Genomic DNA, 21,933 nt, shown 5'->3' with positions numbered 1-21,933 from the left:
TAAAAGGTTAGGATTTGATTCCTGGGTCTGTCCTTCACTGCCTGCATAATCTTGGACTTGGCCTTTACCGTCTCTGACTCCGCTTCCCTACCTATAAAATGCGAGCAATGGTCGTGCTCCTTCACAGCTTAGTGGCTGAGATTAAATTGAATACTGTGAATTAAAGTCAGTATTTTCAACTGTGCTCTTTCTTGCAAAATCATGGGACTTTAAAATTTTGTGCTGTAGCCTATATGCGGTTCGTTTGGATATGAAAATATTTAATTTTTTTTTTGTTTTTTTTTGTTTTGCGTTACGCGGGCCTCTCACTGCTGTGGCCTCTCCCGTTGCGGAGCACAGGCTCTGGACGCGCAGGCTCAGCGGCCATGGCTCACGGGCCCAGCCGCTCCGCGGCACGTGGGATCTTCCCGGACCGGGGCATGAACCCGTGTCCCCTGCATCGGCAGGCGGGCTCTCAACCACTGCGCCACCAGGGAAGCCCCCGAAAATATTTAATATTTTGCTAGAGCCTTTGAGTCAAGTTGATGCTCCCGGAGGATAATTGCCATGTGTTTTCATGAAGATATTCAGGAGAAATGTCTTTCTAGACTGAGTATCGGGATTGATTGAGTTATCCTCAGCACCGATTTGTTCTCATCTGACGGCCTCTGGCCTCTTGTCTTTCACATTGGTAACTAGCAGACTGAGAGCAGACTGTTGCAGAGACTTAGGACATGGTGGGGCTTTTGTACAGACCTGTGAGACCTAGCACTGGCTTCATTTTATCTTTTTACCCTTGTTTTTCTGACTTATTCCCCCATTTTAAATCTTTGCCTTGTTAATCCAGGCTGCCTTAAATCTTTAATAATAGGTGGGTGTACAATGCCAGTGACAGTGCGACAGACCCTTATGGGGGAAACTGCCCGTGGGCCCTGGGGTCACCCTTGCCCCTCCCCCTCCGCACCCAACCACACGCTCTTGACTCTGTCTTCTGAGTATCCCTCAAATCTGCTCCTTCCTCCCCACCTCAGGATCACCTTCTACTGCCTCTGGTTTGGGCTCTTGTGGTGGCTTTAAACCTGGATGCCTGGCTCGGGTCATTTCCACCCTCCAGCCTGCAGTCTCCTTGGCCCCTCAGCCCATCCGGGGCTGCTCTGTGCTCTGAGCCCTCCTGCCCTGTTTCCGTGTCGTCAGACTCCACCATCCTCAGAGCATATACCGAGCTCCTTCCTTGGGCCTCTCTCTGGACCACTTGCCACCCTGTTCCTCAGGACTCAGCTGCAACATCACACCCTCCTCCCTGGCCTCCCTCAGGGGGAGTTGACACTCAGCTCCCTTGGGTGTGCACTGTGGTCACACTGCCTGCAGTGCTCTGATACGCACCCCCGCACCGGCTCTGGCCCAGGGCTCCTGTGAAACTCAGTGGGGAATGAATAAATGAATGAACGAGCGAATGAGAGAATGTGGAGAACCTTCCACGTAACTCAGAGTTTTGAACCTGCATCTGAGAGAGCTACACGTATGAGAAATGTTAGCAGTTTCACCTTTATTTTACACTTAATGTACAATTAGAGGACAAGATCTCCCACCCCTGAAGACTTGGTAACAGTTAAGTTTCGGCTTTGGAATTCTTAGGAAAGAAATAGGAAAAATCACCAACATGCTTGGTTGGCAGTGAGTTTGGGGTGAGGTAATCCTAGGATCCTTGAATTCCCTTTTTCCAAAATATGGAAAATGAGTGGTTGTCACTGGTGATGGCATAGTTGTCGCCGCTCCAGAATAAGGAGGGAGAAAGTTGTTCTATGACACATCAGTGTCCTGGGCTTAGTCAGAGTGACCTTGTCCCCAGAGTGGTGTCGGAGCCCCCAGTTTGCAGATAAGGCTGTGATTGCCCGCCCCCCTGCTTCCTTCCTTCCTTCCTTCCTTCCTCCCTCCCTCCCTCCTTCCCTCCTCCCCTCCTCCCTCCCTCCTCCCCTCCTCCCTCCCTCCTTCCCTCCTTCCCTCCTTCCCTCCTTCCTTCCTTCTTTCCTTCCTTCCTTCCTTCCTTCCCTCCTCCCTTCCCTCCCTCCCTCCTTCCCTCCTTCCCTCCTTCCCTCCTTCCTTCCTTCTTTCCTTCCTTCCTTCCCTCCTCCCTTCCCTCCCTCCCTCCTTCCCTCCTTCCCTCCTTCTTTCCTTCCCTCCTCCCTTCCCTCCCTCCCTCCTTCCCTCCTTCCCTCCTTCCTTCCTTCTTTCCTTCCTTCCTCCCCTCCTCCCTTCCCTCCCTCCCTCCTTCCTTCCTTCCTTCCTTCCTTCCCTCCTCCCTTCCCTCCCTCCCTCCTTCCCTCCTTCCTTCCTCCCTCCCTCCCTTCCTTCCTTCCTTCCTCCCTCCCTCCCTCCCTCCCTTCGTCCCTCCCTTCCTTCCACTAAATATTAAGCATTTACTGTGAGCTGGCACTGTGCTGATCCCTGGGATGCAGAGGGACTGAGGTGTGGACCTTGTCTCCACTGAGGAGCTGACAGTCTGGCAGGGGAGGCCCCTACATGGACCAGCCACTGAATGCAGAAATAAGCACGGGGAGCATTGCTGATCCGGAGGAGGGAGTGGCAAACTGTTCAGAAAAGCTCCATGGGGATGGCCGCAGTCCTGCGAGGGTTTGAGGATGCGTGAGAGCCCACCGGGCACGGGGGCATCGAGGTGCTCTGGAAGCAAAGGGCAGAGAGCATGTGCCCAGGAGCAGCGGGAAACAGTGGGGAGCGGGCCTCATCAGAGACTTGGAGCCTCGGCATCCTCTCTGCGGCAGGCGTGGCTCTGGTGGAGGCTGGGGAGTTCATCCAGGACTCCGAGAAGTGGCCCTGATGTTCCAAGTGGGAGATGACGTGAGCTGGAGAGCCAGAGAGGAGGGGTGTGTTTAGCTCTTGAAGAAGCCAAATCTACTAGGCGTGGTGACTGAGGGTGAGGGAAGGGAGGAGTTAGGGGTGACTCCCAGGTTTTTGGCCGAAACCTCTGGGTGGAGGAGGAGGAAGCCGGACCGGCCCCCAGCCGGTTGGTTCCCAGCCCAGGCGTGGGATGCTGAGCTTCCTCTCGTAGCTGCTGGGCTGTGAGGGAGGTAACATGGCCTGTGTAGCGTGAGCAGCTCTGGCCTGAGAGCCCAGTGATGCTGACTGTGCTGCTCTGCCTGGAAGAGTAGAGAAGAAATGGCCCCTAATTAAGGGGCAGGAGGGGCTGTGCTGCCAGCAGCAGTCAGGGGTGGTGTTCTTTTTCTTTCTTTCTTTCTTTTTTTTTTTTCACTTCTGTTTACTCATGGGAGAAAAGAAGCAAAGCTTTGAGAGCAGGGAACTTCAGAAAGGCAAAATATCTCTGATTACTGTGGGAGCTGGAGAGAGCTCTTGCTGGAAAACTCAGAAGGCTGGCTGCAGAGGGAGAGCCCCGCTGGGGAGCGGGGAGTCTGGCGGGAAGCCCGGGAAGGTTTGAGCACCAGAGTGAGATTCAATGATTTATTTAAAAAAAAAAAAAAAAAAAAAAAGACATTGTAATCAGTCTTCTTATAATCAAACAGACTAGCTTCTTTGTGATCAGAGCTAAAATGATGAAAAAATACCAAATTGGACCTTATCATTCAATTTTTTAGAAGGATACTATTACATAGTATCAGTTCAGGTTGTTCAAACGTCACTTTTTTTTTAATTTAAAAAATCATCTTTGCTGATGACAAAGGGGTAGCAGAGAACTTGGTCTGACTGAACAGTCAGGGTGGAACACCCACAGGAAACCCAGTAGAATGTGCATGAGGCATGTCTCACCTCTTTGGAGGGGCTCTTGTTCTGGGATCCGTGGAGCCTCAACAGGCCTGTGAGAGAATTCAGAGGGTCAGTGAACTTGGATGGGAAAAAAGTTGCATCTTTACTTTGACCAAGTTCTAATAAATTTTGTTTTTATTATGAATGAAATATTCAGAACACAATAGTATTAGCAATGTTTGTTACCATTAGAAATCACAGCTCTTTTCATATTGCATTATAATTGTGGCAGATATCTGAAAATGTCATTTATGCTTATCACTACTTTGGATTTATAGTAGTTTTTAGATCCACCACTGTGTGACAAGATCCAATGCCTTATTGAACAAGTATATCCATTACTATATTACAATTTTTTTTAATATGGGTAACTGTACTTCAGTATAATTGGCTTTCTTTTTACTCCTATGCATTGTGTCTCCATGCATTTAAAAACATTATTATGCACAGGTTTCATCAGCTTCACAACTGAACAAAGAGGTCCGTGGCACATGAAAGGTTAATAATCCTTGGCTAAGATCCTGTAGTTGTGACATGAGACCTCCACCTGGTGGCAGCATACTCCTTAAAGGTTAAATCGATAATCAACATGGAAGAAACTTCTAAAATAACAGTGTATTTGAATATGGTTTTCAAACATTTTTGACCACAACCCACAGTGAGAAATAGGCTTTATATCATAACTCAGTACACTTATACCTAAGTTTCACAAAACAAGACTTAACTTTACCATGTGACACATTGGTATTTTTTTTTATCCCATTTCTCTTTCCTTAAAATAAAATGCTGGTTGCAGCTCACTAAACTGTAGTTCTGTGGGTGACATTGCACTGTTTGACATTGTAGGAGACCATTTTTCATTATATTTTATGATTTATTACCCAGGGAAGTTCACTTTGTTCTCCCCTCAAATAACCACACATTTTCAAGGACATAATACTTACATTTTAAATATCTGTCAACAAATAAGAGTGTATTTTTACACAGTACTTAAAAAGTCATTTATTATTGATATGTAACGTATATACAGGGAAACGAACTGATCTTAATTGTATAACAAGACATAGAACATTCCCCAGTCAGTTTCTGCCTGAGCAATCACTGTGCTGATTTCTTTGACCATAGATTTAATTTTGCTTTTCTAGAACTTTATATAAATGGAATCATGCAGTATGTGTTTTAGCCTGGCTTTGCTCAGTGCAATGTTATTGATATTAGTCTGTGTTGAGCGGATCAGTAGTTTGGTGAGGAGGGTTCCATTGCATGAATATACCACAATTTGTTTGTTCTCCTGGTGAGAGGCTTTCGGGTTGTCTTCCATTTCGATTCTTGCAAATAAAACATCCACGCACGTTTGTGTACATTTCTTTGTGTGCACATATGTTTCATCTCTCGCAGGTAAATACCTGAGGTGGAATTGCTGGCTCAGATGGTAAAATAAATATGTGTTTAACTGTAGGAAACTGACAAACATTTGCCAGGGTGGTTGAACCGTTTTCCATTGCCACTAGCAGTGTGTGAGTTTGGGTCACTCCCCATCCTTACCAACATTTGGTGTGCGTCAGTCTTTTTCACTGCAGTTGTTGTAGTAGGTGTGTAGTTGTATCTCTTGGCAGTGTTAATTTGTATTTGCTTGATAAGCGATGATGTTGTACACTTTTTTCACGTACCTGTTCACCAGTTGTTTATCTTAATTGTGAATTGTCTGTTCAAGCTTGTGTTGTTTTGTTTTCTTAACGTCAATTTGTAGAAGTATTTTTTACATATTTTAGACACCAGTCGTTTATGTCAGACACGTGCATTTATGGATATTTTCTCACAGTCTATGGCATACATATCCATTTTATTAATGGTGTCTTTTGATGAGCAGAAGTTTTTAATTTTGATCAAGTCCAGCGTGCTGATTTTTTTCTTTTATAATTAGTGCTTTCTGGATCCTGTCTAAGAAATCTTTTTCTACCCCAAGTTTGGGAAGATAGATTTGGTTTTTTACATTTAGGTCTGTGATTCATCTCAAATCAATTTCTGTGTACGGTGTGAGGTAGGCGTCGAGTTTCATTTTCTTTCCATATTATATCTGGTATTCTCACACCGTTTGTTGAAAAAATATATTTTTTTCACCACTGAATTATAGCACAGAATTAAAAAAAAATTGTTTAGCCAAAGAGGTACAAAAATGACTTCCCCTGCTGACCATAAAGCAACCCACGGTGCTTTTCTAAGTTAGTTCATCCACAGTTATCTTGAGATTCTCAGATTACTTTACTCATACGGTATGAGGGTTTATGAAGCTACACGTTTTTACAGGGTCTGTAGCCATGGCTCAGAGCTGCTAGCTACATGTGGCTGTTTAAATTAGATTGAAATTAAATAAAATAAAAAGTTCAGCTTCTCAGTCACCATAGCCACATTTCAAGTGCACAGTAACCACATAAAGCTATTGGCTTCCCTGTTGAACAGTGCAGATAGAGAAGATTTCCATTTTTTCCAAAGTGCTAGACAGCTCTAGCCTACCAAATAAGAAAGGAGACAGGCTTTGTACAGTTTTGTAGCATATTTTAATAAAACTCATGTAGTTTTCATAACTGTCGCTCAGCATCTACCTTCTGCTCTTTGGTTCTTTTTCATTTGTCCGTGCTTCTAGTTCTAGTCCAAGATGTACGGTCCCAGCCAATCCTTTTGTCTGTCTAAAAATGCAGTAACTTCTGTCTGTTCTCGCCTATCGGGAAGAAAGAATTCCCCTGGCCATCCACGGACTCATTCTTTTCTGGAGCCTACCTCGTACTGACCTATTTAACTTTTCTCAGTGTTTAATAGCCTTCCAACTGCTGCCAGATTTCTGGGCATCCTCCTTGAAGGTGCGGCCCAGAGATAGATATTTTGTCTTTCCTATCCTGATTAAATTTCTTCCTAGCATTTCTAGCATAAATTATAAACTTGCAAAAAGCATCGGGTTATGAGTTTTACCCCGCCCCATATTAACGTTTCTGTCCAGTAGTGAACTTTGTTGCCGTTTCATCATGAGCAACCACATAGGAATTTGTGAGATTTTCTCTCATTGTTTGCTGGGCGTGAGCTAACTCTGCCATTAATGTCTTTCAGTGTGGGAATTTTGCTGTCCTGGTGGATCTTCATATATCTCCGCAAGGTTCAAACAAAGATACCAGCTGGTTTTCTGAACAGAAGAAAGAGGTACCAGAAAACTTTTCACTATTTTTTAAAATTGAAGTATAGTTGATTTAAGGTGTTTCAGTTGTACAGCAAAGTGATTCAGTTATACCTACAAACACACACACACACACACGTATTCTTTTTCAGATTCTTTTCCATTATAGGTTATTACATGATTTTTTTAAATAAATTCTTCCAGGCTTTGTTTATTTCATTAGTAGTGGAATTAGTTCATTCTTTTTTCTTTTTTTTTTCTTCTTTTTTGGCTGCATTGGGTCTTTGTTGCTGTGTGCAGGCTTTCTCTAGTTGCGGCAAACGGGAGGTACTCTTCGTTGAGGTGCATGGGCTTCTCATTGCAGTGGCTTCTCTTGTCGCGGAGCACAGGCTCTAGGAGCATGGGCTTCAGTAGTTGCAGCACGCGGGCTCTAAAGCTCAGGCTCCGTAGTTGTGGCGCACGGGCTTAGTTGTTCCGCGGCACATGGGATCTTCTTGGACCAGGGATTGAACCCATGTCCCCTGCTTGACAGGCGAAGTCTTAACCACTGCGCCACCAGGGAAGTCCTATTACATGATACTGAATATAGTTCCCTGTGCTGTCCTTAAAACTTTTCACTATTTTAAATGCAAGGAGCTGCTCTTAAAAGGAATATTAGCTCTTTTTCCAGCTTTCATTTTCATTAGTGGACAATAAATCTTGATTGCTATTTAATCCTTGAAAAGCAGTTGTGTTCCCCACAACAGACATACACCTGCTTTTTTGTTGTTGCTGTTTCTTCGGAAATGGACACATCTATCTATTTCCTTTGCTATTCTAGTATTTAAACCAGAAATTTCCTACCTCTTTGTTTGGGGGAAAGGGTTTTTTGTATTAAAAAAAGAAGAAGTTGGGGCTTCCCTGGTGGCGCAGTGGTTGAGAGTCCGCCTGTTGATGCAGGGGACACGGGTTCGTGCCCCGGTCTGGGAGGATCCCACATGCCGCGGAGCGGCTGGGCCCGTGAGCCATGGCTGCTGAGCCTGCGCGTCCGGAGCCTGTGCTCCGCAACGGGAGAGGCCACAACAGTGAGAGGCCCGCGTACCGCAAAAGGAAAAAAAAAAAAAAGAAGTTAAAGTGACTTTTCCAGGTAAGCAGGGACTGTAATCCTGGCTGGCCGTAAAGGATGGACTGAGCACCTGGAGCAGGTGTGGGGTTGACACAAAGCTGGTCTTTCTCACCGGTCTGAAATCCTCTTCTGCACCGTGTGATCCTTTGACAAAGTGTAGAGATGGTTGATCACGGCCCTCCTCTCGCCGTGGCCAGTCACTAAGCTGATGCTGAGTCAGTAAAGGAAGTGGTCATGTGACAGGGTGGCGATGTTGGACCTCCTGGGGCCCCAGCCTCCTCCTCTGTAGATGAAGGGGTTCTCCCAGACCCTGGCTGAGTCACTCCCGGCTCTCAGTTTCCGAGGTCCCACCCAAGTGCCACTGTGGCAGAGGGTGAGAAGGTGCCTCTAGCTCTCATCACGTGCTTGCCTCCCTTCTCCAGATCCCTGCTTACAGGAGAGCAGGACAGTGAGCCTGTGGCTTTCACATAACTTTCCAGAAGTTAGAGCCCTTGGTGTCTTCCATGATATTCGTTGGTCACAACAGCTTTTTAGAGCTAGAAATAAAAATGCATTTTACTAAAAGGTAGTATATGGAGAAGAAACTAGTGATAGTGGTACTTTTTTATACCACTTTTTTACGCCTTTACTGTGATAACTGTTTTCAGTCAGCTTTTGGAGATAACTAGAAAAGAAAACTCCCAAAAGAAAATTTATAAGTGATACATTTTCAGTCAGGAGATAATAATATTATCAGGACTTTGTTGTCCTAATTTTGCGAAGGATATCCAGTGGCCTGAAGCTGGAGCAAGAAGGCACAAGATTCTGTATGATGGGATTTTCATTCAAGTAAATAGCCGTGAACCGTACTCTTCAGGGCTTAACGTTTGATAGGCCAGCATCTCCTTCTACAACTCACCTTCATGTCATTCCAAGCTTTGGCTTCTCAACACACGTCCCTATGATTCAAAACAGTTAATTCGTTTCCCCAAAGTGACTAATATGCACCCCAGGGGACCCCACCCAAAAAGTTTGACTTACATTAACAGCATCCTAGAATCCACCATTCCATTTTCCTCTATTCTCTCCCAGCTGTGCCACCGTGGCCTTAAACCTTTTTTGTTGATATTTAGTCAATTTTGCCAAGATTCAGTTGATTTGGAAGGCTTTACAATAAATCTGTGGGTATGTGACTCACTTCCTAGCCAAAGCGTAAGGCTAGAATTTTCCAGGGTGCCACAAGCAACTGTGCTGCTCCACCTCGTACCTATGTCCGGGCAGCAGGGCGTGACTTAGCAAGATGCTCCGAGCACGATTAGACCTGCAGAGCTCCGATGCAGTGCCAGCAAGCTGAGTTTTCCTCCCAAAGCAAAGTAGATAGTTTGTGGCTTTTGCTGAAGTTGTTCCTTCAAAGTGTGTTCACTGACATTAAAATCGCTCTGGGATAATTTGTGTGTGTGTGTGTGTATAAGAAAGGAGAAAAGCTAGTTGAGGATATGACTTTAGCCTATGTTCAGTTTTTTTAATCATTAGATTATCTCAAGACTGGGATTTCATGAGCAATCAGTTTGATTGCATTTTAACAGTCGCTTTGCGTAGTGAAAGTCTTAAGAATATCCAGTTCCTTTTCAGGAAAAGGAACTAATTACATGTATTAAACATGTGTTTATTTTGAGTCCATCATGAGTAGTCTTTGTACCCAAACAATTGAACTCAAACCGTTCCGTTTGTAAACCTGGGGAAGCACACATGGACCCCTGTTAGCCTGGAGATGTTGGGCACATCTCTCTCTTGCTCCTTGATTCGGACTTGGCCTTCTTGCCACGCCTCCAATTTAGCTGGGAATTTGTCTTTTCTCGCCTTGCTCTGGTTCTGAAGAGAACACTTCGCCAAGTGCAGTGTGGTCAGTTACTAGGGTATCTCGACCACAGCGCACACTATCTACCTTCCATTTGTCAAACCTGACTCATGGAAGGAAAGCCCCGTAACTCTAGGGAGAGAGTTTGTGTGTATGGGCCTTGACTTTATTTTTGTCATACTATTTTTAGTTCTGGCCTTATAGGGCATTTATGGCCAAATTTTAACAATCCTTGTTTCCATGTATGTCTTTCACATAGTTTCTAGCTCAGTCATCGTTGAACCCTGCATGTGAAGCAGAATTCTTTAATTGTTAAAACAACAGTATGAGACAAGGCTGCCTTTCTATTGCATGAACAATGCCAAAACCCTAACTGTAAACGAATACGGCTGTATTCCACAAGGCACTGCATCTTTGGGCCGCAAAATGAGAGCAGGAGAGAGGAGACCCGTGTTTGTATTTTGTCAAGAAACTCATGTTTGTCAATTAAGTCAAGGGTCCTCTGTACCGTGTGAGGCGTACACGTATTTGCAACAAAAGAAAAGTTTGGCTCTCGTTGCCCTTTGAAGGAGCTTACAACTCTGTCCTCATTTTAATTTATGAAGATTCTAAGAGATCAGCCTGAGATGGCATCGCCAGAAACCAGTGAAACAGGTTTGAGGCGACCTGGAAACTCTGAGCCTTCTGCAGAGTCCTTGGGAACTGAACCAGAATTACCCATCCTTACACATCAGCTCTTAATCTCAGTTAAGAAATTTAGATTTGTGGGCAATTTTTTCCTTTCCCTACATCAGGTAACATTTTTCTGCTAGTGTAGCTGGAATGGGCAGTGTCATCCCATTGTGTGGTTGGACTTTTAAAGTTTTGTTTTTCTTTTTATCAATAACACCGATACGTAAAACAGTAGCTCCAGAAATTTGCTAGTCATATGGGATGCTGACATTGAAGTAAAACCCTGTGTTTCTGTTGCCTAATAAATATTAGTCTACTTTTGAGCAATATAAGAAGTTAAATTATTTTTATCATGAATAGGTGAACATAGTGCAGTTTTCACAAAAGTATATACAGTATCATCAACAAGTATGAGAAGAAAATCAGACTCCTGATTTCCAGTTCGCTATTCAACCCACCACTCGGTGCTATTCCTTCTTAGTAGATTTGTAAATCCCAGAAACTAATGAATTATGGCGGTTGGGTATTAAAAGTTTTTTGAACCAAGTTTGAAAAGTGGGAAATTTTTGTATAAAAAATCACTGTCTCTAGTTCCTCTTAAACAAATTGGAAGATCTGGTATCACTGTGCCTTGTGTCCCCATATGAAAGCACGGGGGGCTGCCCCCTGTTGACTGCTTTGGGGTCAGGGTTCCCTCTGACTGTGCCTTGGTTCCCAGCCTCTCCCGGTCCACAGTCCCCACCCAGTGGGCCTGGCTCTGGGACTACCATCTCCATCCAGAGTTGGCTCTGTTTGACTTCTCTCTTCTGTTTGTCACAATCCCATGGCTTGATATTTACACGAAAACAGTCTTTACCTCTCTGATTTTGTCACCTCATCGCCCTGATTTTTACATTTAAGTGCTTTTATCGTCCTTTTAGAAATGTGAAACTGAAGCAGAGAGAAATGAAATGTATTTCTTATATCACAGAGTAAGCCAACATCATGGTTTCCAGCAAAGCTCAGTGGCAAATTTAAATCTGCAGTGTTATCCATGAGCACATATAAGATTCCTTTATTCATTCATAGCTAATTTAAAAAGCAAACAAGATGAAATGTTCGATTTTGGCTTTTAAATATGCATGACATTGACTTTTTGTGCATTGCATTAAATTAGAAAGTTATATCTAATTTTCTGATTTACTTTAGGAAGTCTGTTTACTGTTAAAAGAAACCATTGATTCAAGAGTGAAGGAATACTTAGGAGTTCGTAAACAGCACAGGCCGTCAAATACAGAATTCACAAGATCCAGTCCCTTGTCCTTAAAAGGTAGGAATGGAGTACTTTGATTTTGGATAAAATTTCTGCTTTGTAGAGATGGCAGTTATGTTTGACTCTGATTGTCACGTTAGTACAGTGATTTTTTAAAAATATGTTCTATTGAAGATGCTTTCATTAGGTAAAGAAAATTAACCAGAAAGCCCTGAAGGGCTTTTAATGGTAGGCAAAATACATAAAAATAGAAAATAAAACATTCCTAAGGAAGCTATAAATTCTTTAAAGGAATTTTTTTTTTTTTGACAAGTAGTCTTACAGCTGGGTTTACGTTAACACTGACTTGATTTGGGGCTTTATGCTTTTCTAAATGCTTTCATTTATGTCACCCTATTTCAGAAGTTCTCACCTGGGGGTGCTTTTGCCCCAGGGGACATTTGGAAATGTCTGTGACAGTCTGGGTTGTCATAAGTATGGTGGGGAGCTACTGGCATCAGGTGGGTAGAGGCCAGGGACGCCACTATATATCCTACGGTGCCCAGGGCAGCTCCCCACAGCAAGACACTATCCCCCGAAATGTCAAGGGTACTGAGGTTGAAATATCCCACCCTGTTATCCTAATAACACTTGGAGAATGGTCATATCCTCAAGTTATGGGTGAAGAAGCTGAGGTTGTGAGATTAAGGGGGTTGCCCAAATAAAAGACCATCTTCTCGAGGACAAAGATTATCTCGTGTATCTGGCATCTTCCCTTCTCCTCTCCCTGCCCCCAGCACTTAGCTCAGTGCCTGATGCACAGATTCATATTCAGCATATTCAGGGATACGTTGAATATGGAGGAGGACTTGGGTGACAAGCAGCAGAACCTGACCCCCCAGCCCAGTGTTCTCTCCACTCTGTCATTGTGGTGTTTTAAATTTTTTTATTTTAAGTTAGCATTTCACGGCACTCTTTGTAGTACACTTACAGTCAACCCATGTTAATCCTCAGAGGACAGCACTGTAGTGCTGTGAACTAGATTATGCTAATGCAACACCTCTTTAGGGAAAGAATGGTGTCACGTCCTCCCCTTTGAATGCATACTTAATCTGCGCTGTTTACTTGGGCACGACTGATAAGTGGGCAGATAGGTTAAGTTTATTCAAACCGAAAGCCTCAGACAAATAGAATTTTCAGTCCAAACAATATTGTATTAGATGACGCTTGCTGGCATTTTGCTTAGTAATACTGTAAGTCTTCTTGAGAAAAGCCGTAGGAGCTTGCATCCTTTGTACTCCAGCAGACCAGGCTAGTGTCACTTTCTAACTGGTACGGAAGGAAAAGGAGCAGAGAAAGTTCCAAGACCTCTGTCTCCACTGTGGTAGTGGCTTAGTCAGTCCTGATCCTTAACTGGCCCCTCCCCTGGCCTCCACTCCTACTGAGGGAAGAGCTAAATACTCACTTTCCCAGCCTCTCTCACAGGCAGGGCACACATGGTGTTCTGGCCCCAAGATGAAACCCAAAGCCTTTCTTGGGCTCACGTGGGCAAGAAGTTTGTTTTTAAACAGAAAAGTGATCTTACTGTACATACAATTTTGTAATCTGTTTTTTTCCCACCTAACATAATATGAAAGTCCTTTGAAACACATACATCACCATTTTTAAAATTTAACAGATGTGAAGTGGTATCACATTGTGGTTTGGGTTTGCATTTCTTTAATGATTAGTGATGTTGACCATCTTTTCATGTGCTTATTAACTATTTGTGTATCTTTGGAGAAATGTCTGTTTCTGTCCTTGGCCCATTTTTTAATTAGGTTGTTTGTTTATTTGCTTGAGTTGTAGGAATTCTTTATATATTCTGGATATTAATCTTTTATCAGATATGATTTGCAGATATTTTCTCCCTCCTGAGAGAAATGGAGAAAACAAAGCCTTTGACAATGTTCTTTGACACAAACGTTTTTAATTTTGATGTAGCCAGTTGATGTCATATCCAACAAATCATTGCTGGATTCAGTGTCACGAAGCTTTTCCCTGTTTTTTTCTTCTAAGAGTTTTATAGACTTAGCTCTTACATTTAGGTCTTTGATTCATTTTGAGTTAATCTTTTATATGGTTTAAGTTAAGGGTCCAACTTTGTTCTTTCACATGTGGATATCCAGTTTTCCCAGTGCCATTTGTTGAAAAGCCTGTCCTTTGCCCCATTGAGTGGCCTTGGCACCATTATTAAAAACCATTTGACCATAAATATGAGAGTTTATTTCTGGTCTCTCTCTTCTATTCTATTGGTCTGTATGTCTGTCTTTATGCCAATACCACACTGTATTGATTACCATAGCTTTATAGTAGGTTTTGAAATTAGAAAGTGTGACTCTTCCAACTTTGTTCTTGTTTTTCAAGATTGTTTTGGCCATTCAGGGTCCACATCACTGTTTTTAATGACTGCATAGAATTCCATTGTGTCCATAGTTTGATTTATCAGTGGGACATTTAAGTCGCATCTAATATTTTCACTGTTGTAAACAATGGTACGGTGGACACCTTGATGATCTAGATATTTGCACACTTCAATTTCTTTATAATATTTCTCTCTAATGTTCATACATTGTAAGAGCTCCTTAAGGATATTCAAGCTCTGTGTGTTATGTGTGTTGCAAGAGATTTTTCTCAGTTTGTCATTTGCCACTGACTTGGTTTATTTAACATACAACCACAAACGAGAAGCCTTTTTTGCCCCTGGAGCCTCCGATGCCCGCTAGTGGGGGTGAATGCCGGGCTTCTCTGTCGGAGATAAGCAGCGCCGTTGATTGCCCAAGAAAGCAGGAGGGTGCTGACGCAACAGTGTGCTGCTCACTCCTCTCCCTCTTCGAAAGCCAACTCGGTGTGAAAGCAGCATCTTCCTTCTTTCTGCTTCTGAGAACAGTTAACCTTTGACGGAGCATGTCTTTCAATGTCCCCACCTGAGCTAGTCCTCTTCTCTGTTGCCACCAAGCAGTCCATGGTCCCGCCTCAGCTGGACACTCGAACACCTGCAGCAGCACGCTCCTGGCGCCCTTGCGCTCGCTCTGGCCGATGCCCCACCTGCTGTCAACACTTGAGTTAGTGTAATCCCTTCACGTCACAGGTCTGATCTTTGTGCAGAAGGCCCTTCAGGATTTCCCCAGGGCTCCTGGGCGAAGGCCAAGATCTCTGGGGTACATGCCTCTCCAGCCTCATCTTGTGCCCCTTGTTCCTTCTTTCATGCTTCAGCCACAGCAGCCTCAGTTCTTCTCTTTCAAAGCCCCATTCTTCCACTCCTCCTGGGGCCTCTGCCCGTGTTGGAGTGCTGGTCCTCCCCTGCCCTCTGCCACCTTCAGCTCTCCGCTCAAAGTCCACACCCCAGGGAAGCGTATCCTGTCCACAGGTCCCCTGTTTCCAGGCCCAGGAGCATCCTGCACTTTGGTTCACACCATTTGATTAATGTTGATCTCTCCACAAATGTGCCGGTCGCCAGAAGACAGGTTCTGCCTCTTTTATGATCTGTGGTATCCCCGGCATGGAGCGTATTTTCCGGTTTGCAGTAGGTTCTTAATAAATGTTTGTACAAGTGATTAATTACATACATGGATACATCTTTCCTCTTCCTAGTAAGGTCAAGGTCTGCTGTAACTTACCTTGCCTGCCTTGTCCCTTCCTGCTACTCACTTTTCTATTTCCTGCAAACCTGCATTCTTTATACCTCTGTGTTTTTACGTTTTTGGGTTTCTCTTTTGCCTGGAAATCTCCTAGTATTCAGCTTTTAAGACCTAACTCAAATATTACTTCTACAAAGTCTTCCTCAATTTCCTGTCTTCCTTGCTCATAGCACTTTTATAACATTGGTCACGTTGTATTATAATTGTTTTATAATCAGTTTACCTGCCTTTCTCCCTTTCTTTGTTGGTAAAGATTGGGGGGTTGCCACCCCAGAGCCTCTTTTTTTCCTTTTTTTTCCCTCCAAATGACCGTGCTGCTTAATTCAAGAGCAGAAACCGGTAACTCTGCTTCACCTCATACTAAACTGTTAATTTCCTAAGGGTCAGAGCGCTGTTCGCCCATCTCTACCCCAGGGCTGCCTTCCATAGAGGGCCGAGGTGCATCCTCTTCTAGGACATGCACACCCGCAGGGATGAAGCAGACATACATAGTGATGCCGCCCATCCCAGACTGTTTATTATCAGCATCACTAAAAATGGAAACTGCCTCTTCTCGGCTGCCCCCGTAGTCTTACTTTAAATGCCTTTTTCTTCAAAAGGAATTTCAGAGCCACGAACTGTAACGAAGGCCTTGCCTATTTCCTCCTCACTGTTTAGTTCTGTGTCTCATGTTCCCTGAAAATAGAGTTGCTCTTACTGTCTTGGTGACTAGGGTGAATGTGTGTGGTTTTCGCTTTTGTGTAAATTGGGTATCTTCCTTATTTGTGTGAGTTTCTTACCTTTCCCGTTTCCAGATCTGAGTAACGATAACGTACTTCATCATGGGATAGACACTTAACACATGATGCTGGGTGAGCTGAAGTCACCAGGCTGGTAACTTTGCTGATTGCTTTAATAAAATTAATATATTTCATCCTCTGAGTTACCTTTATTAAAAAAATAACATAAATGACTTTTAAGCTATTTCCTTAATCATGTAATATTGAGGAATACAAAGAGTACTGGCAAAAACTCAGTCAGCGAACAGCATAGCACAGACATTTTCCAGTAGCTTCAGCCTTCTTAAGTCACCTGGAATTGTTATTTCAGTGGATTTAGTAAAAATTAATGTTGTAAGAAAATTTCTGTTTTAAAGACTTAGCTTCAGATTCTGTCAACTCTACCTCATTAATATTTTTCCCCTTAGCCTTGCCAATATTGAGTGTTACTGGTATTTTTAATTTTTGCCAGTCTGACAGGCCAAAAATCAAAAAAAGAGATGTCATGCCCTTTGATTTTTATCTTTCTGTTTTTATGTGTTTATTGACTGAACTGAATATTTACAACTATTGCTTACCTTTGTATTGGGTTGTTTGCCATTTTTTTTTTTTTTTTTTTTTTTTGCGGTACGCGGGCCTCTCACTGTTGTGGCCTCTCCCGTTGTGGAGCACAGGCTCTGGACGCGCAGGCACAGCGGCCATGGCTCACGGGCCTAGCTGCTCCGCGGCATGTGGGATCTTCCCGGACCGGGGCACAAACCCGTGTCCCCTGCATCGGCAGGCGGACTCTCAACCACTGCACCACCAGGGAAGCCCAGGTTGTTTGCCTTTTTCGTCTTAAATTTTTGTTTTTCCCTGTGTCATTCACTTGGTCAAGGCCCTTCTTATTAATCAGCTCTTGAATCACTGCCACAGCCTCCTGATTTCCCTTCCAATTCATCCATGCCTCTGCTGCCAGAGTGGCCTTTTGAAAACAAAAATGTGATCGTCTCCAGCTTAAAACCTTTTGTGGTCAGGAACCTTAGTTACCTAATATCCTTTGTTTAATTTCATTTCTGCTTGAGGCTAGCTGGAATTGGTCTGGCTCTTCAGCAGAGAAGAAGTTGATTAAAGATATTAGGTAGTTCAACAGAATCTACCTGTAGGAGGGCCAGGCAGCCCGATTCTGAGTCTACACAGACAGCACAGCCTCAGCCTCAAGATGGGGGGACGGCTTTGGTTCATGAGCCCTTTCAGCTGCCGTCTGCAGAGCCCAGCACTGAGCCTGCAGGAGCCTGACGGCCTGGCCTGTGGCCATGGCGCTGTGCTCATCCCATGGAGAGGATCCCATGGCTGTATCCTGGTTGCAGGTGAGCCAGGGAGTGCAAAATGTTTGGCTTTTACCTTGGGAAAGTGGGACTTTAAAAATGTGGGAAGTTACCAAAACGCAGGGAGGATGGGCAGAAGTTTTGGGTGGGTGGATACGAGTTACAAATATCCAGTGACATTTTCCTGTTGGCTTCCTTCTTCCATAAACTTCCAAACAATAACAACAAGTTTTTGCCTGACAATACAACTCTCCCAACTACAGACAAAATATGCTCAGCACCTCCTCCAAGAGAGAGAACCCCAAGTCTCACATCCTAGCTCCAAGCCCGAGATTTCTGAGTGATGTTTATTCCTCCTTTGATTTATTCACAGTCCATATTGTTTTACTTATTGACTAAATGACAAAGCTAACTGTTGCCAACATACCTTGAATAAAAAAACAAAAAACTTCGTTAATATATAAATATATATATGTGGTTCAGCAAGGAAGACAATATAGGAAGATGCTATTGTTCTAACTTCTGTAGTCGTTTACATGAAATAAATAGTTGGTGTTTGTATATTCCCTCCTCTAATATTTATTTCATATTCCCTTTTTCTTTAGCCAGTAACTCAGCTGATCAGGTTTCTTGACCTGGCGAGGTGACCGAAATGTTCCTTCCTAAGGGACTTGAGCCCTCAGTGGTCCTGCCTTTCTGAGGTTGCCATAGTTTGCGTTAAGTTTTGGCACTGGATGTGCTCTGCTAGGTCGAATGCGTTACATTCCTTCTGTGTTACCCGTATACCTTGTTGCTCTTCTTGTACCATCGTGAGCCAACAGTTCAGCCGCCCTTTGGTCTGTTTGTCTAGTGGCGTGAAGAGCCTGAAACAGTTACACGGCGCTTTGAACTTTCAGCCTGACTCATGTTTTCCTCTCTGTTCTAGTCTTTTCTCGAGTACTAAAGAAGCAGAGTCATGAGGATGGAAGGCAAACTTTTTGCTGAGGTGGTCACTTCCCACTTCCACTCCCTGGTTCCAGGAACCACATATTCTGGCCAAGGGAATGTGTTGTTCTGCTGGTCAGAGCACATAATACATCTTATAGGGCTTCACCCCAGCTCCACAAGCTCTTCTGCCTTGCAGTTTGTATCATAACTGAATTTTCAGTAGACCTTTTCACCATCGTATAAGGCCAGCTGCATTTGAGCCTGGCTTGATTGCTTGGTAGGACCACTGAATTTTATGAACCCACTGTCTTATTTTGCAAAATGAGTTTCTTGGTCAGAATCACTGCACTGGTGATGGTGAATGAGGCCTTCAGGAAGTGCATGGGTGGTGTGGCTGGGAGAAACATGGCAGACATAGAGGGTACGTCCAAATCCTGAATCAGGGTCTATTCCAATGAAGGTAAGCTGTCGCCGCCTCTGTGATGAAAGAGATCTAATATAATCCACCCTCCGTGGCTAGCCCATCTCCCTGCGATATGAGAGTTGGTGGGGAGGCTCAGATTAATTGGGCATTTGGCAGGGCTCAGCCTTGATGCAGTTAAGTCTGTGTTGTTGAGCCCAAGCATAATGTTCATCCTTGCCCTCGTGGCCGCATCACTCCTGAGTCTTTGGGCAGCTGGGGAAAGAGGCTGGCCAGCATGCATGGGGGCAGGTCATCTGGTCCAGCTTCTTGTAAGAACCTCCTAATGGGACCTTTCAGAGAACATTCACATCAGATGCAAATGTTCTCACACTCTGTATAACTTTTCCCCAAATGTCCTCGTCCCAGTCTTTCTGTCATTTGCTGAGTAAATCTATTTCAGTCATATACTCAACAGCTGAGAAGATAACTACAGATTTTCACAGACCTGCTGGGCCCTTTGTCAGATGAATTGAAGCCAGGTTTCTATTTATCCCCCTCTGGTGGGTCACAGTGGCAACCAGAAACCCCAAGGCTTAGCACAGTCTCAGAGCTAGCCTCCAGTCATCCTCAAAAGTTCTGGCTATTTCCCTTTTCTCACTGTGCAGGTACCCTAGTAAACAACTGCAGAATCCCAAGGGGAAAATTTATAGAATGTACTTGTAATATTTTTGAGGGGACCTTACTTGGGTGCCTGGCCCTCTGTTCAAAGAGGTTGGGTCAGCGAACCGACTCAGTTCTGGGTCTGATGAGAAGCTGTGGCTGTCTTTCAAGGTAGCCCAAGTCAGACCCCTATTCACCAGACCTAGATTCTTTTCTATTATACAGTGTACTAGCTTGCTAGGGCTGTCATAACAAAATAACACAGACTGCTAAACAACAGAAATTTATTTTCTCACACTTCTGGGGGTTGGAAGTTCGAGATCAAGGTGTCAGCAGGGTTGGTTCTTCTGAGGCCTGTCTCCTCGGCTCGCAGATGGCCTTTTTCTCCGTGTCTTCATGCGGTTTTCCCTCTACATATCTGTGTCCTAAATTCCTCCTCATATAAAGTCCACCTCTTATACAGTCATATTGGATTAGGGCCCACCCTAATGACCTCATTTTAATTATCTCTTTAAAGATGCTACTTCCAAATATAGTCATATTTTGAGTACCTCTAGGGTGAGGGCTTCAACATAAGAATTTGGGAGAGACATGGTTCAGCCCATAACGTACAGTTTAAGTAGGGCCCAAGTATGTTCTCCATTTCATTTGGAGTCATGGACGTATCAGTTAACCAATAAGCCAAAGATGTCTGTCAGTCAAGCCACTGACAGCGTTCCTACCAAGGCTACCACTGGCTCATGGCCCTCTAGTGGACCAAGTGACTCACCCAGCCACAGGCTTTAGTGGACGACAAATTTCTGGCCTCCTCGTCACCAGGTGACCCATCCACTCTTCAGCTGTGGTGGTCTACAGATGCCATGTCTGTCCTGGTCATTAGTCGTCCCAGCAACTAGCTCTCAGTCCCCTAAGGGTGTCCCTCAACCCCAGGGTCCACTCAGAAAGAGCCATGGTGGCAGTGTCCTCCCCATGTTGGGCCCCCACCTGTGCGGAGGGTTCTAGGGAATGCAGGGCATCACTTGGCACAGGCTGACAGTCTCACACAGGATCCTGTGCTCTCTTGCCGTCCTGTAGCTGTGTGTGCTTAGCCGGGGGTACAGCTTTATGTACCTTGTAGCTGCATTCCAGCAGAGGGACCCCAGTTCTCCCATGATCAACCTTTTTATTAAGCAAGCACGAAAATGACCTTGTGGGGATGGCGGGGAGGAGGGTGGGACATTTTAATCCCAGTTTCAGGCACTGAGCAGTCGGGCTGTTTGGGAGAATGCTGGGTAAGCCAACCGCCTGGTACCCGGAGACTTGGGCGGCCCATCCAGACCTGTGGGAAGCTGGGTTCCGGAGGAGCGTCTCTCCTCTAGGGGCAGGGGAGTCACTGGTCCCAGATGGCTTTGGTCAGGGGGGATAAATGATAAACCCTCATTTATCAGCTTGGCACCGTAGCATAACTGACAGGCCCCCAGAACATCATGTTTTCTCGTCTCTGGGCCTTTGCACATGCTGCTTCCTCTTGCCTCTGGGCCTTTGCACATGCTGCTTCCTCTCCCCACAACTCTCTCTTCTCCTTGTTCGCCGCTGGGCCAGCTCTGCATCACCCTGCAGGCCTGTGCTCCCGCGTCATTTCCCTTAAGGAACCTTATCTGACTTGGTGCGTCTTCCCTCTCAGGGAGCTGCTCCTCCCTTTTCCAGCGGCCTGGACAGTGGCACAGTCATCGTTTCCTCCTCCTGGAGGGCAAGGGTCCTGTCCTGGGCAGCACCCAGTGCAGAGCCTGTCACTCAGGAGGAGCACACGCGTTGGAAGAAGTAAAGGAACGAACTGTAGCTGTGCTCACCGGTCACATTTCATTTGCCAAGGCTTTGTGCTCTGTTTCCATCGTAGCCATCTCTTGCCCCTTCAACGAAAGGCAGAGGTAAAAGTGGTCTGCGAGTTACAAATTATTAGATGGTTTTCCTCATTTGGTTTTGAGAAAGTCAAAGCCACATCCTACCCCAGTGTAAGGTGAGCTGCAGTGTTTTCTGCCTCTTCTGCAGATGCCTGCCCTCCAGCCCCGCCCACCACAAGTGCCCTCCAACGTTACCACTCCTACTAGTTACTGTTACCAAGATTCAGCCTGATGGGTGCCAGCACTGTGCCGGGGCTTCCGTGTACCCACAGTGGATCCTTGGGGCAGCCCTTTCTAGCAGCATCCTTAACCCTGGTTTTAAGGATGAGAACCAAGCTCAGAGTTCAGGCAACTTGCCCGAGGTCACATAACTAGGAAGTGTCAGAGGCATCATGAAAACATGGCTGTCAAGATGCCTGGCTTCTCTTCACTGCTTCAGCATCCCTATTAAGGGGGGGAGAGAGAGAGAGAGAGAGGGAGGGAGAGAGAGTGGGGGAGAGAGTGTGTGTGTGTGTGTGTTTTCTTTTTTAATAAAATTTTCCTCTAACCAT

The 21,933-nt window shown here is 44.8% G+C and overlaps 1 protein-coding gene across 1 annotated transcript in view; it reads left to right on the top strand.

The window, feature by feature from the left end:
* Positions 1 to 3,259: 3,259 nt before the first annotated feature.
* SLX4IP (SLX4 interacting protein) overlaps positions 3,260 to 21,933 on the top strand; it is a gene marked incomplete at both ends in the record, with an annotated part of 79,429 nt that continues 60,755 nt past the window's right edge. The window contains 3 exon segments of the mRNA XM_079718961.1: positions 3,260 to 3,424; positions 6,859 to 6,948; positions 11,725 to 11,845. Coding sequence (XP_079575087.1) covers positions 3,260 to 3,424; positions 6,859 to 6,948; positions 11,725 to 11,845 — 376 coding nt within the window.

Source organism: Hyperoodon ampullatus, assembly GCF_949752795.1.
Source record: "Hyperoodon ampullatus genome assembly, chromosome: 14".
NCBI lineage: Eukaryota > Metazoa > Chordata > Mammalia > Artiodactyla > Ziphiidae > Hyperoodon > Hyperoodon ampullatus.
This window is presented reverse-complemented; position numbering and strand designations above follow the sequence as displayed.